The sequence below is a fragment of the Ixodes scapularis genome, unplaced genomic scaffold, assembly GCF_016920785.2.
Source record: "Ixodes scapularis isolate PalLabHiFi unplaced genomic scaffold, ASM1692078v2 PGA_scaffold5__190_contigs__length_132052651, whole genome shotgun sequence".
In the NCBI taxonomy this organism is placed as follows: Eukaryota; Metazoa; Arthropoda; class Arachnida; order Ixodida; family Ixodidae; genus Ixodes; species Ixodes scapularis.
In genome coordinates this window covers 114,396,316-114,410,695 of record NW_024609880.1, presented here as the reverse complement: position 1 = coordinate 114,410,695, position 14,380 = coordinate 114,396,316, and the positions used below count along the sequence as shown (strand labels likewise).

The 14,380-nt window shown below is 43.3% G+C and overlaps 1 protein-coding gene across 1 annotated transcript in view; it reads left to right on the top strand.

Moving 5' to 3' along the window:
* LOC121838215 overlaps positions 1-5,129 on the top strand; it is a 34,282-nt gene extending 29,153 nt beyond the window's left edge. The window contains exon 6 of the mRNA XM_042294312.1: positions 4,810-5,129. Within this exon, the coding sequence (XP_042150246.1) occupies positions 4,810-5,129 (320 nt within the window). The remainder of the gene's footprint in view (positions 1-4,809) is intronic.
* Positions 5,130-14,380: the final 9,251 nt, after the last annotated feature.

Genomic DNA, 14,380 nt, shown 5'->3' with positions numbered 1-14,380 from the left:
TTTATTTTGTTAAAATGTTTTCCGTCGGACTGAAAGCAATTCCCAATTAGATTTTTTTTATGTCAGTTCAACCCTCCTTTTGTGCGTATCATTCCAGAACAAACTTTGCTGCAGTATCTGCGATTTTTTTTTTTCTAGTTTTTCGATTAGGTAAATTTGTGCGGGATGAAACTGCAAAAGGAATGCCGTTCCTTCTTCCGTTCCCTCGAAAACGTAACAAGTTTCCGTTCCAGCTCCGCCAACGGAAACTGCAACCGCAGTGTTCCTACGTTCCTCCTAAACGAAACGCGTTCCTGTTCTGTACAACACCGCTCTCGAGCACGGGCGGTATTTCCCCGATATATTGAGTGTTGAAACTAAATTTGTGTAAAGGTCACTTCACGTCAGGTAACGTGACCTAAATTTTACGCTATATTTAGCGAAGAAACTGAATTGATGTATAGACCATTTCATCCTCCCCCGCATGGGCGCTGCCATCTTCAAATCACGTGACGCGGCGGCCATTAGGTTGCTTCAACTTGCTGCTCCGCTCTCCCCTCCGCGCCTTGGCGGACGCGTTGTATTCGTGCTTTTCGTCGCGTTTCACCGCGCTTTTTTGCCTTACTTCGGAAACTGTAGTCTGATACGTCTACTCGACGACTAAGACGTCGCAAGGGTTGAAAGGTCCTTATGACAACTGAAGTTTGTTTACTAATAGTGGCGGAACATTCTCAGTAAAAAGCGCGTATATTTATATCGCACATCTAGGATCGGAAGGCGTCAAGCATAGTCAGCGCAAGGAGACTATCTGTATTTCCTGAAAGTATCGTTCTTTGTATTCATAATATATAGAAAACAGTCTCTTTTGATTATGGGACAAAACGCGCGGAAGAGATAGACAACGAACGTTTAGCTTGCATTTTATCTGAGGCTAGAAATAATAGTACATCAACATCAGGCAATTTGTTCGTTCATAACATCACACCTACATGAGTATGAGGTTCTCAATCTTTTTTGCTACGTAAACATTCGGTTGGTCGGTTACTTATGAAGTTTAAGAAATTGTATACCATGCTCGCTCCCATTTCGACAGTAATTTAAGCGATTTATTGATTATATTCAGATAACCAGTGCCACCCACTTTGTTTATTTTACGCAAAGGGTGGGAGTTTCCGCGTAAGAAACTGCCACACTCAACTTAACAGTAACGAGTTTTAGAATAGCGTGCACGAAGAAATAACGTCATTTATATTTGCAAATCTAAAACGCGGTTTGGGTTCGGCGCATGCGCTATAATGCTGTTTTACCTTTCGCCAGTATCTGAAATCCGCAATATGTAACTCTGAAAAAAACAAAAAAACATTGGTTGTCTGCATAACAATTACTTGAGTCCAGGATTGTCGATGGCGAATAGAGATTTACTTTTGGTGGCTGGCGACGCCGAAATTTACAAACCGAATATGTACAAACAAATAAATGTTTGTTCACGCAGGTCCGTGAAGTGGTGCCTAGCGCTAGGATTCAGGCAAACTTTCCGAGGTATTTCTTCTCCTGCGCCCTTTAATTTTATATGGCAAATTTTACGGAAGATAAATGCTAGGTTTAATTTGACGGGCCTGTCACTTATATCATATCTTGAGTAAGCAAATTTTCATATAAAAATAATGTATTTTCTAGGGCCAATATCGCGAAATGCTGCTTATGAATACTTTATCAGGGTTGATAATTTAAGAAAGTCCCTACTCGGCCTGTCAAACCATGCTCGAGTACTGAATAATAATAATAATAAAGGAGGTCGAGACGATACTACTTGTTTATATCAATTATCCGCCTCATTACACGATACGTTTTTAGTCTGCGAATTGCATTAAAGGTTGGGTGCCCACGAAAGCCAAACAGTGTGTAGTAAACTCGCGAGTTCATCTGTTCTGGCCGATTCAGCACATTGCTAATCAAACTGTCGATATGTTTCTTTACGTTCACGTGTTAGTTTCTTCAATAGTTTGTTCTTCTAGAAATTGGTGTCATCGGGTACGGCCGTAGATGATGCTAATCTCTCCTGTACATCAGTCAGGCGTTTCGCAACCGACCATAATCAGATGCATCAAAGGAGTTGGTAAAAAAAAAAAGAAGCCCGAAATTTAGGCTAAAATACACCTCGTAGTCTTCAAAGTGGTTCAATACCGCTGTTTCATTGGTTGTGTGCTACAAGGAAAATATTCGTATCACAAAATTAAGCAAAAACAACGTAAAACAGCAACATAGGCGCGTTCACGTTGAAACCGAAACCAATCAAAGTGAAGCAACCTAATGCCGCCGAGTACGTCAGCGCCCTCTATCCGCCGGTGAGGCAACTACTAAAATGAAAAGGTCTATAGGTGACATCGATTTACGCCACGTGACTTAAACACCAAATCAGTGACCCTACCGAATTTAGGGTGAAACGCACGCATGGACGGAGGGACAAAATTATGGGATTGGGGCAGCGTTAAACAGCATTTCATGCTTTCGTAATAACGATTCCGATAGTCTAAATAGCCAAAAAGTCAAACCCCAAGCAGTTTAGAGCATAAAAACATTATATAATACAAATTTTTGTAAAAACAAAAAAAAAAAAAATGTTAAAAAGGTTATCGACTTTTCAGGGCGACGAGACTTTCCGGGTCTCCTCATCTCATTGATCACCAAAAAATTCGGCGTTCGAATCCCGGCTCCACCATATACTGTTCTCTGTCGCTCTCCTGCCCTTATATTATTGAACCAGTACGATTTATTTATGGGTTTTTTTATACCAGGAGGCAGCCGTCATTGTTAAGCTACTTTGTTTCGAGTTTATTCTATAGAACCCAGGGTGTCGAACCGGAACCGAACCGAACCGGTATTTTTTCCGGAACTGAACCCGAACCCGAACCGTTATACTGTTATCGCAATGAACCCGAACCGGAACTCAACCGGAAAAAAATAACGGTTACCGGCTCATGTCAAAACGGTTCGGCCACGCGCTGTTGACAATGAATGTGCTATCAATGCCATTTGTTTTTTAAGTGCCGTCAACTGACACACACCTCGCTTACATATTTTTCTTCTCCACTCAGTCTTAGGAATATAAACGCTGCATCCATGAATCTTGACAAACGCTGCATCCATGAATCTTGGCATAGGAACCAGTATTGCGCTGGTCGCGGCTTGCACGGAGGAAAAAAAATTAAAATGCTGTGCAAGAAAAAAAAAAATCGCGTCACGTAATTTTATTTTTCTACAATCTTGTAAATCCTAAATGCTGCTGTGTGCTCATTTCATAACACATTTCTAGAACGTGCGAGTTCTTGAAGCTTGCTTCCATCGGAATGAGAAAAGAAAAGGCTGTGGAGTTTGATAATAATGCATCCGGTTTCGTATAGGCACTTAGAAGCTAACATATTTGTGAGACAGCGAACTCTTCTATTTTAATATTTATCCTATTACGTCCTTCTGGCGTTGCGTTCGGTGAAGTGTTTTTCATATTCCGTATCTTGTTTAATGAAAACTTCTTTAAGGGTCTAATTTGAGTTACCGAAGGCTAGTTCAAATAAAGAAAGCTGTATATTCTCCCCACTGTTCCTTCAATTGCTTACACGCCGAGGTTGCGAGATAGTTAGCGAGTTCTACTTGTAAGTGGGTTTGTAATGAGGTCGCGGATTTTACAGCTACTGCGTCCGACCCAATTAGATGAAGTCCGAATGCGTAAACGTCGGTGAGGTAACCTTTGAGTGCACATAAAGAAACCAGTTCTGGTAGAAATCCCTGAGCCTTACACTACGATGTATCCCGTTTCGGATGTGCTGATTTCAGATGTTTTATTCGTAATTTATTTTGATGTTGCAATTTGTCATTTATAATTTCTGAACCGGTTCGCGAACCGGTTCAACGCCCCGAACCGGTTCGCGAACCGGTTCGCGGATCGAATTAATCGAACCGGAACTGAACCGGAACAAAATAAATTTACCTGAACCTGAACCATAACCGAACCCGTATTTTTTTCGGTTCGACACACTGATAGAACCTTAACTACTTCTTAAATAAGGAAGTAGAATGTGTTCAACTACATTGTCCCGAAGCAAACAAGAGCAGTAAAAAGTGTTCTAAACCTCGAACGACAACAGGCAAGACAGTTTTTATTGTTGTTGTGTAACGGTAGAAAAGGGGTACAAAGAAGCGGTGCTTGCTGGGCTGCACCTGTGCACCACTGCCATTAAAGTTGAGCTCACAATTCAGGAGGTACCGACTGCAGGAATACTCTGCTTTGTAATGAAATGTTGAACATCTACGTGTCGATTTGTTCGGCGTGCGTTGAAAATATATCTGGCAGAAAGAGCCGTGCTGACTATAGGCTGACTCAGACCTGCCCATCACAGCCCGAAGAAACTCGGGGTAGTACAGGAAGCTCTATTTCCTTCAGAAGTGCCCGGAGGAGCACGGAGACTAGCAGGGTCTAGGAATACCGGGTTTTTGTGAGAAATCCCTACACAACTTTTCGCAACTCAGAAATAAACTAGACATTGCGGGGAGCTCAACTCCGTCAAAACGTAGCCCCAGCCGTTCGAGCAAGATGAAAGAATGTCAACCACTTACCATTACCGGAATACTAACTAAGAAGTAAAAACTGTTTTCGCCCATGAGAGGACGCCGTCCGTGAGAAACAGCACACGAAATGCCTCTGTTTCTGACCGCAAGGTGGCAAAACAGGACATAGGGCAGATGATATATGCGGATCGGAAATGTTTTTATATGTACATCCAAAATAAGAATTTGAAGAATTACAATGAAAAATCCCCGCACTTTTTTTTTCAGGATGCGACCTCTGGCTAAACCAATCAGTGTTGGCAGATGTTCTGCAAAGCGCCGACAATTTAACACAGTATATTGATGCAACAGCACCGAAAGAAAGAAATGCTGAAGGACGTAATGGCAATGAAAGTAAAGGCAATAAGGAGATTAACAACGATGAGGAAAAAAGAAATAAGGCAAAAAAGTTTGCAGCAGCAGTATTTAAAAGCCTCCCCAGAGCCTGCCGCTTAGCCTTCATAGCAGCATGTGGAGATCCACAGTTTATGATGTACGATAAGGACGCATGTAAAGCACAAATTGAGGAGCCTACACCGAGTCAATAATTGTGTGCTCATGAATGTCTCAGGTGTGGTGGGCACGTTCGTGCCCGTGCTGACTCCAGAGTAATTATGTCATTGTTTCATGCGGTTCTTTCTATGCGTAGGATGAAATGAAATAAAAGCAGCAGAAAGCATCAACTTCGTTTTGTCCTTATTTAAAAAAATAGCAGGAGAAATATTTACAGTAGGAAGGTGTGAATATTCTAGTTTTGAATACGAGTCGAATAATGCGCCACAATTATTCAATTTCAATTTCACATTTCTAATACTTGAGCTCTTGAATAATTCGTTATATCAAATGTTAGTACTCTTGACAATAATTCTGGTTTATTCAGGAGCGCTCTTCATGTGGTAAAATATAGTCATCACCCACAGCAGTGTTGGATCTAAATCAAGCCTGGATTCATCACCTTTTGATGGCAAACAATTTCTGTAGAAATTACTTCGCTTTCGTGTTTAGTAATCAAAGCTGTAATGATCTTAGCTTCTCGGGTGCGCTCGACAAAACTCCGAAAACCGCGTGCGTCTATATTCTGAATTCAGGGATGCTGCGTCACCTGCATCTAACGTTACTAGATTACCTCAGTTGTGGAACCCCGCGGAGGGGGGGGGGGGGGGGTACCTCCCCTTCACTCACTTCAATCCGCCAACCGTCGTTTGAAACGCCATCTATATTTTCGTTTCATAACTGTGTGTTCCAAAGAGCACAGCTGAAGCGACAAATGGCGATCACAACACCGCCATTTCTCCCGCAGCGGTCACTCGAAGAACTGCACGTAACAACCATGTTGGCTTCAATCGGCCATTTCGGAGCCAAAACAGATACGGTGGAAAGGGTTACAGGGGTGTCACCCTCGACTTCCCAGCGGACGCGCCGCGGTATACCACCGAAGTTAAGATGCGCCTAGGTCGGGACGCGCTACCTGAAATCACCGCTGAGGCATGGTTGTATAAAAACAATATTAATTGTACTGCAAAACCTTGCAAACTAAAGGTTTTAGAAAACATTACGCGCCCCTCATTTTGTACTAAACTCCAATAAAAGTTACTACAAAAAAAAAGAGTTTTTTTCCGTTGATCTTTACGTTTCTATTAACGTTGAAACGTACGTATCCCGATTCAGTTACCGAAGCAGCCGTTCGGCGGCGCGTCGAGCGACACCGGGCGAGTCGTGGTGAGTGAGGGGGGGGGGGGGGGGTACTGCTCGTGCATGCAGCGTCTAGGAGCAGTTCCGTAACTGAGCTAATCTAATAATGTTGCCTGCATCCAGCTCTGTTTGCTATAGACAACCTTCTCGGTTATTATGCCCATAATATAAGAAACCAGCATAAAAACACTGATAACAACAATAATCGAACTGGCTTCTTCCGCTAACAATTTCTTATCGCGGCTTCGAGCGAAATGCCAGGGCTAGGTACGAAGAGATGTCGCTCTATTGAAACGGTTCAGCCACGTTCGTCCATTCATCCAATTGGCTAGCTTTCGTCAACGTCGTTTTTATTCGTGCTGGCCTGTGTTCAATCCGCGTGCCCTGCGGGAGAATAAACAGGTAGATTTTTTTTTTTCTGAAATATGCGGTTTTTTGTTTAGTCTACGAAATATTTAGAATAAAATTACTGGTATTAATATTCAATTTTACATTCCAGAGTATGGCCATTCTTCAACATTATACGATTCAAACACAGTTGGAGTTAAAATTTAACTATTAGGACACCATTAATTTACAGGACTCAAGCTCAGTTTGAATAATTATTACAGATCAGGTCACTCCTGTATGTTCGGCGTTAGTGCGTCGATTTCTATGCATTAAAAGAATAGATGCACATTTTATCTGCTCCATATATTACTAGTGAGTGTGCCTGGATATAAATGAACACAGTAAGTGAAGTAACTGCAGATTTCATTTGTTTTTGTTGTTTTAAAGGAGTGCCCAAGAAGCTTTACCATAACTAATTTAAAAAAAGGTCGTTCAAAAATATTTTAAATTTTAATTTAATATGTTGAAGGAACACTTTCAGTTAATGCAATGCTTGGTAGCTAAAATCTACCTGCGATCGCTTTACGCAGTGAGTGCATGAGTGAATTTCTTGTTTTGCGTGTTTTGTATTTTTCCCCTTTTGTGTAGACCGAAAGCTCCACAGGATAGAAATTACGTCCCAAAGTCCACGATAATTTTCGTGAACCGTCGGTTAGGTATAATAAATTAAAAAGCTAACAACAAACTGTACATTGAAACTATATTTCAGAATAACAAAACAATGTTTAAAATGACATTACTTCATCCTGCAATAAAACGAATTCTTTTAAACTAATAGAAATTTCGAGACACTAAAGTACGAAGCATCCTTCGATATTGCATTTTAGACAATTTCGATATCGATGTGAATCGTGAATTTAGTAATACACCTCAAGTTACCCCCCCCCCCCCCCCCACCCCCGCCCCGACGCCAGGCCTTTTAAATTGTCCGCAAAATTTGATTTCTTAACCTATCGCGCTACGACTTTGTGCAGTGTTGCCCACAGATGGTGCATTTTTTTTTTTTTTTTTGTAAAAATTGCAACGAGCGAATTTACCTGAGGAAAAAATAAAGAAAGAAAAAGGCTTAGCTTCTATGGAAATGCAGCGACGCCACCGGTCTTCAAACAACACGGCGCCGTTTCGCAAGGGAGACAAGAGATGGCGCAACGAACGCCGCCAACGATTGCGCACACGGCGCCGAGAGCCGGCGTCTTTAGCAGACGATCTTTTCGACTCAAAAGCGGCGCGCGTACCGCAGGCGGCGACAGTTGCAGAAACAACATCAGGCGCGGTAACAACAAGGAACTGCATTCTTAGAATGAATGCTTGGGCGAGTTGGATATTCATTGTAGGAGAAGCGCTAAAGTAGACTCACTCACCATCACACTCACACTCACACCAGAAAAACGGTCACTCACGTCGCGCTGACTTTCAACTCAAATTGTATTTTCGTCTTCTTTCGTTTTTTTTTTTTTTACCCGTGTTAAATTTGTCTTCTCACTTCGTTCTCTTCTGTACAAAACTATTAGCAATGTCTATCGCACATTACCTACGAGAATCAAGATATAACAATTATTTTTCCGTCAGCGTTATGGATGGACTACTAACACAGGTGTCACTCCTTTTTATGATGTTGGCGGCCTCTATTACCTCACGTGTTAACTGATGATGGTTCTTTCGGATTATGGTGCTATTCTTGAAGTCTGCGGCGCACCTACAGTCACGGCAGTGAATGCCCAAAAGTCCTGAGTTTGCTAATCGGGTGTTGCTGTTGTGTTCCCTTAATCTGTCGTTAATACATCTTCCAGTTTGTCGTATGTACTGTTTGCCACATGAGAGGGCGAAGGAATAAATCACTCCTTCTGAGCAAGGTATGTAGGGGTTCTATGCTGTTTTGTGCAGACGGTATTAGTTTTTGGTATGGCGTTAACTTTTTTACATAGGCCTGATAGTTTGATGGAGGCGGAAAAGACTACATCGATATTTGCGCGATTCCCAATCTTCTTCAGGTAATGAGAAATGTTATGAATCTAGGGGATGACTACCGGTCTCTGGTTACTTAATCTTTCGCTGGCTTGCGAAAGCTTAAAACATGCTTAAACCCTTTGGCGATTACTCACGAGCTTCCAGAGCTAGGATCCTTAAGATTTCTGGACCTAAGATTCTCTTTTCAGCCCCGTCATGTCTGTTGGTCGTATGAGCCAAGAGGGAAAAAACCACTCCTCAATTATAATTCGGTGCATTCTAAATTGGTAAAGAGAGGCATAGTTAATCAGTGCTTCAAAAACTCTATTTTCAAGTCCTGCCCGCATTCAGGCCTAACAAGCTTCACAGGACAAGTATCTAGGATACTAAAAGCGGGATTAAACAGATTAAAAAAGGTCAAATCACATCCCGCAAGCCATGCGAAAGATTCAGTAACCAGAGACCGGTAGTCATCCCGTACATTCATAACGTTTCTCGTAACCTGAAGAAGATTGGGAATCGCGCAAATATCGATGTAGTCTTTTCCGCCCCCATCAAACTATCAGGCCTATGTAAAAAAGTTAACGCCATACCAAAAACTAATACCGTCTGCACAAACCAGCATAGAACCCCATACATACCTTGCTCAGAAGGAGTGATTTATTCCTTCGCCCTCTCATGCGGCAAACAGTAAATAGGAGAAACTGGAAGATGTATTAACGACAGATTAAGGGAACACAACAACAACACCCAATTAGCAAACTCAGGACTTTTGGGCATTCACTGCCGTGACTGTGGGTGCGCCGCGGACTTCAAAAATAGCACCATAATCGGAAAGAACCATCATCAGTTAACACGTGAGATAATAGAGGCCGCCAACATCATAAAAAGAAGTGACACCTGTGTTAGTTGTCTATCCATAACGCTGACGGAAAAAGAATTGTTATATCTTGATTCTCGTAGGTAATGTGCGATAGACATTGCTAATTGTTTTGTACAGAAGAGAGCGAAGTGAGAAGACAAATTTAATACGGGTAAAAGCAAAACGAAAGAAGACGAAAATACAATTTGAGTTGAACGTCAGCGCGACGTGAGTGACCGTTTTTATGGAGTGAGTGTGAGTGTGAGTGTGAGGGTGAGTGAGTCTACTTTAGCGCTTCTCCTACAAGGAACTGCAGTTCCTTGTCTGCTAAAGACGCCGGTGCGCCATTTCTTGTCTCCCGCGCGAAACGGTGCCGTGCTGTTTGAAGACCGGTGGCGCCGCTGCGTTTCCATAGGAGCTAAGCCTTTTTCCTTGTTTACGTTTTCCTCAAGTAAATTCGCTCTTTGCTAATTTTACAAAAAAAAAAAAACATCTGTTGGCAACGCTGCACAAAGTCGTAGCGCTATAGGTTGAGAAACCGAATTTTGCGGTCAATTTAAAGAGCCCGGGCGCATGCGCCTCCTTGAACCACCCTGTACAAAGGTTTACCGCAGGCGCAGGGTAAGAAAATCTACCTCGCCATCCTCCCCATTTCTCCCTTTCCCACTGCTCTCTTGACCCCGAGGGGGGCGGGGGGGGGGGGGGGTTCTTTTTCAGCCCTAAAGTTGTTTTATTTGTTGTTTTCTTGGGTCGCCACGAAGAGAAATATCTCGCTCCCGTATCGCTGTTTGCACGTATTATGTGCGCGCACTTGCCTAGTGACTAGAACGCAGAGTGAAAGGATTTTTGAAGGTACGGGCATTAGAGATATAGCACAGAGCACGTTTGATTACTTTATAGGTTTCGCAGACGACTATCGGGCACTACTGATACCGCCCACGACCGCCCAGCGTTCTGCCGTGCTTGGCATCGACGCGAGTCGTGCTCGTTGCGCCGTTTGCAGAAAGAGACGCAGGCGGCGCAGGGCCGACGCGTAGGGAAAACGCGGCTGAACGCTGTCCGTTAAACGGCAGAGAAGCTCGATCGTGGTGTTTAAAAAACTCCATTATGTGCTGAGCAACTGAGGGAGATGAGAACACAATAGCTCGCTGCCTATGTCTCCGGTGTACTCGTCGAACGCGGTAGAACGTGAGAGCTAAACACCGGACGCCGGCGTCCCGCGTCCTAATGGTCTTATGTGCCTTGACAAAAAAACATTCTGCCCACCACCACCACACCCTTTAACTATCGAGTAAGAATGCGCAAGCTTTCTCCTGCTCCTGATGCCGATATTTGTCGTTACACATCATGCTGCGTGTTTGCCTGAACACGATTTTGCCAACAACAGAACTTCTTTTACATCCCTTCTTGCTGTGGTCGTTATTTCCTGGGTTGGTGTACACACCTTCTCCCAACAAGGCACATAAACACTCATGCATTCGTGTTGTGAAAGTTGAATAAATTCTTCTTTAGAACTGAAACTGTGTTTTTTATTGGAAAAGAAAAACAATTGTTGGAAATAACAGCCCTTGTACTCATTTTTGGTAAATAGAGCGTGTTCGTAGAAAAACAGCGTTCTACCAAAAAAACAAAAAGAAATGCGACTGCGCTAAACCTTAAAAGGCCGTCATCAGTCTTAAAGGGTGCCTTCAAAATAACAGAAAGTAAACGGATAAATGTCTAAAAAAAAGAAAGCTCGCAAGCGAAATTAAGCAAGTGCTGAAAATAGGGTCCGAAACTAACATTAATCAAAAACCGAAACTAAATTAGCGTCTCTGCCGATTGCTACGTGTCCTTCGTGCTTTTCACTATCTCGACCACTGGGGCCTATCTCTGGTGCCTATAGGGAGTGTCCACTCTTTGCGTTTACTACTTTACTCTATGGGTGTATGGCACCGCGACAACCCTAAACTAAAGCAGATAGGCAGCTTCGCTCTATGGGTGTGATGGTTATCTGCGGTTGGACGCACCCAGGGAAAACTAAACGCGCAACCACCACATTCCCGAGATTTCGAGGTCTTGCTGCGATTACGAAATGATATCAGAAGGGAAGTTAATGAAGTACAACAACAGCATTACCTCTTTATTTGCGTTAGAAATATCTAAACATTTAGATTACAAGGTTAAGTTGTCACTGAGTACTTTGCTTGATAGCTTTCAATATTCGCGCTTACCATGGCGTCTGTTGTTCTACAGTTGACAACATTAGTTTCCTTCCTTCGTATTCTGTCGCGCTCTTTCGTCATCTTTCACTCGAGACTCCAGATGTCAGCGCACACTATTTGAAAACTCCTCCTCACTAACATTTATCCACCTGACGACAACGGAACAAATAACCGTCATTGACGTAGAAAAAGAAAGGAAAATTGAAGACGAGAGGAGCTGAGTCTGGGACGGCCAACCAAAAATCTTTGACGTATCTCCTCTTTTAGCGAGGACCGAAGGTTTCCGTAAAGATACCCGGCAAGTACTCTAGGACACCTTAGGTCGAAGCGCTGCCAAAGCCTGAAAAAAAAAAAAAGCATTAAAAAAGAAAAAGCACGACGTCGCGGAGCATTTTTTGCTTTGATTGAGTAAGCTGGCAGATCAGTGGGCGCAGAAAGACAGAGAACGTCATGGCCTCGCGTTTGGTGCTGCTTGATGGGCCCCTTGGCCCTTAGCGTTGACCGCACTGTAACGAAATTTTGGATGATCGCTGATTTGCTTCAAAATTTGTTTAATACATTATTATTAGACACGGCTCAACTATTCACCCAAACTATAAAATCAACTCTTTTTTTTTTGCGATGTGATATAGTTCTTTTTAAATTTGGTCATCATCGCTTCTTCGAACCACACAGCTCAACTGGCCACACCGAACGCGTGACGACAGTAGTTATAATTTTGGCAGAGCACTCCTTCCCCAATTAATTACATGAAGTTTGATGGTGGACAACGAATGCTTTCGAAAATACACTAGCAGAGCGAAAAAAGTCAACGAAAACACAAATGAGCTACATGTTAGGTTGATTAGACAGCCTTCTCGACCTGAAACTAATACAGCACGTGACGTGACGCCCGTGGCCCCCACAACGGTGGATTTTCGCAAACACGTAAACACACAAGACGCCACAAAATGCTCCCAAGAAGACATCTATCTTAATTTTCCGAGAGACAGCCCACCTAAAATCGAGAGAAAATCGAATGAAAATAAGGTGTAAGCTAACTTCCGGTGTGTCATAAAAAAAAGTTGAAAACATGCTAGTTTTTTATTTTGTTACCCTCAAAACTTCTGATCACAAGAAGGGGCGATAAGCCAAAGACGACTGTCCCTCCCATTTAGACATTTTCGCTTATCCCCCGCCGTGGGTAAGTAACACCGTTTTTGCCGCGGTCACCGTTGGCCAGGGCCTTGCAGTTTCTGGGAGTGGGCTATCTTTCGGTGTATCTGAAAAAGAAAGCAAATCATGCCAAAACTTGAGGTCGGCTATTTTTCGGGGTAAGGCATCACGCGGTGTATTACGATACGCTCAGCATAGCATAACGCCACTTCGTACCATTTTGGGAGTAGATATACGAAAGCTTTCGATAACGTGGCACATAAAGTCATTCTCAGCAACTTAGAAGACACACAACATGGCGTTCAAATGTTCAACGACATCAAGAACATTCTAACGAACCGCACAATGACCATTTTGTGCTCAGATGGTTAACCATCTCCACCATATCCTATGGGCAGAGGAACACCACAAGGTTCCCTTATCTCACCCACCTTTTTCAACCTGGTCACGAAAGACTTACCCACTGAACTCAAAATCATCGCACATTTACAACACGCCATATACACAGCCGACATCACATTCTGGTGCACCACTGGCATGTCCTGGTGAACAATAAGGCACCTTACAAGAAGGCCTCGGCGTCATCAGTCAACACGGCTGCAGCATGGGGTGTTCTTCCACGGAATACAAGGCAGTCACCAACGACAGCACGATCAAAGTAGAGCAGTATTGTAGCCGCATCTCCCTATTTATCGCTGCTCCCACACCAAACTCCTGGGCCCGTTTTCTCGAACGCAAACCGTGGTTTAAAGTTAACTATTGTCCCTAGAACGGGGAATTTTAGGTCACGTGACTGGGCGAGCAGGGGCGCCGAGGGAGAAGCAGTACCTACAAGCAAAATGGCCGCGACGTCGCTTAATGAGGGCTAATAGTTCTGCTTGGTTCTGCCGAACATTCATTTCGATCCGGCTGTTATATTAATGACGCACCATCAACCTATTAGCACGTCAAGCAAAGCGGTAGTTCAGAGGGACAACTAAGCTAACCGACGGCATCATTCCGCGAACGCATCACTCTTCACCAGTCCGGGACCCAGGACATATGACGGTACATCAGCCTTGCAAGTGTTTTTATGGTGAGTAAAAAATGTTTTGCGAACAAGCGTTGGTATACGAACAGGTTTAATTTGTTACACTATGCACGCCAACTCGCGAGCAGCGATTACTTTGCGGATAAAGGGGGTTATCTTCGATAAAGTCTTCGTTCCGAGTAAACAGCTGGGACATTGTACCGTTTTTTTTTTTTTTTTTTTTGTTCGCAGTGCGCCGACAGTATGCCGACAGCATCGAGGTTTCTACATATCCCCGGTGGCCAGCAATTCAACGGTGACGAGAACCTTAGCTTTACGCTGAAGCAGTGCCGCTGCGTCTGGTTCTGACCGCGACGGTCGGTCGATGCATCCACCAATGGAAAAGATAGTACAAGCGCGGTATACGAATCAACCTTGCCGATGTCATCTGCAGAAGTCCCAGAAACGAGAAATAAACAAACACTTACCACAAAGAAAGTGGACGAGATCATCCTTTCGCTTTTTTTTCGTTTTTAAAAG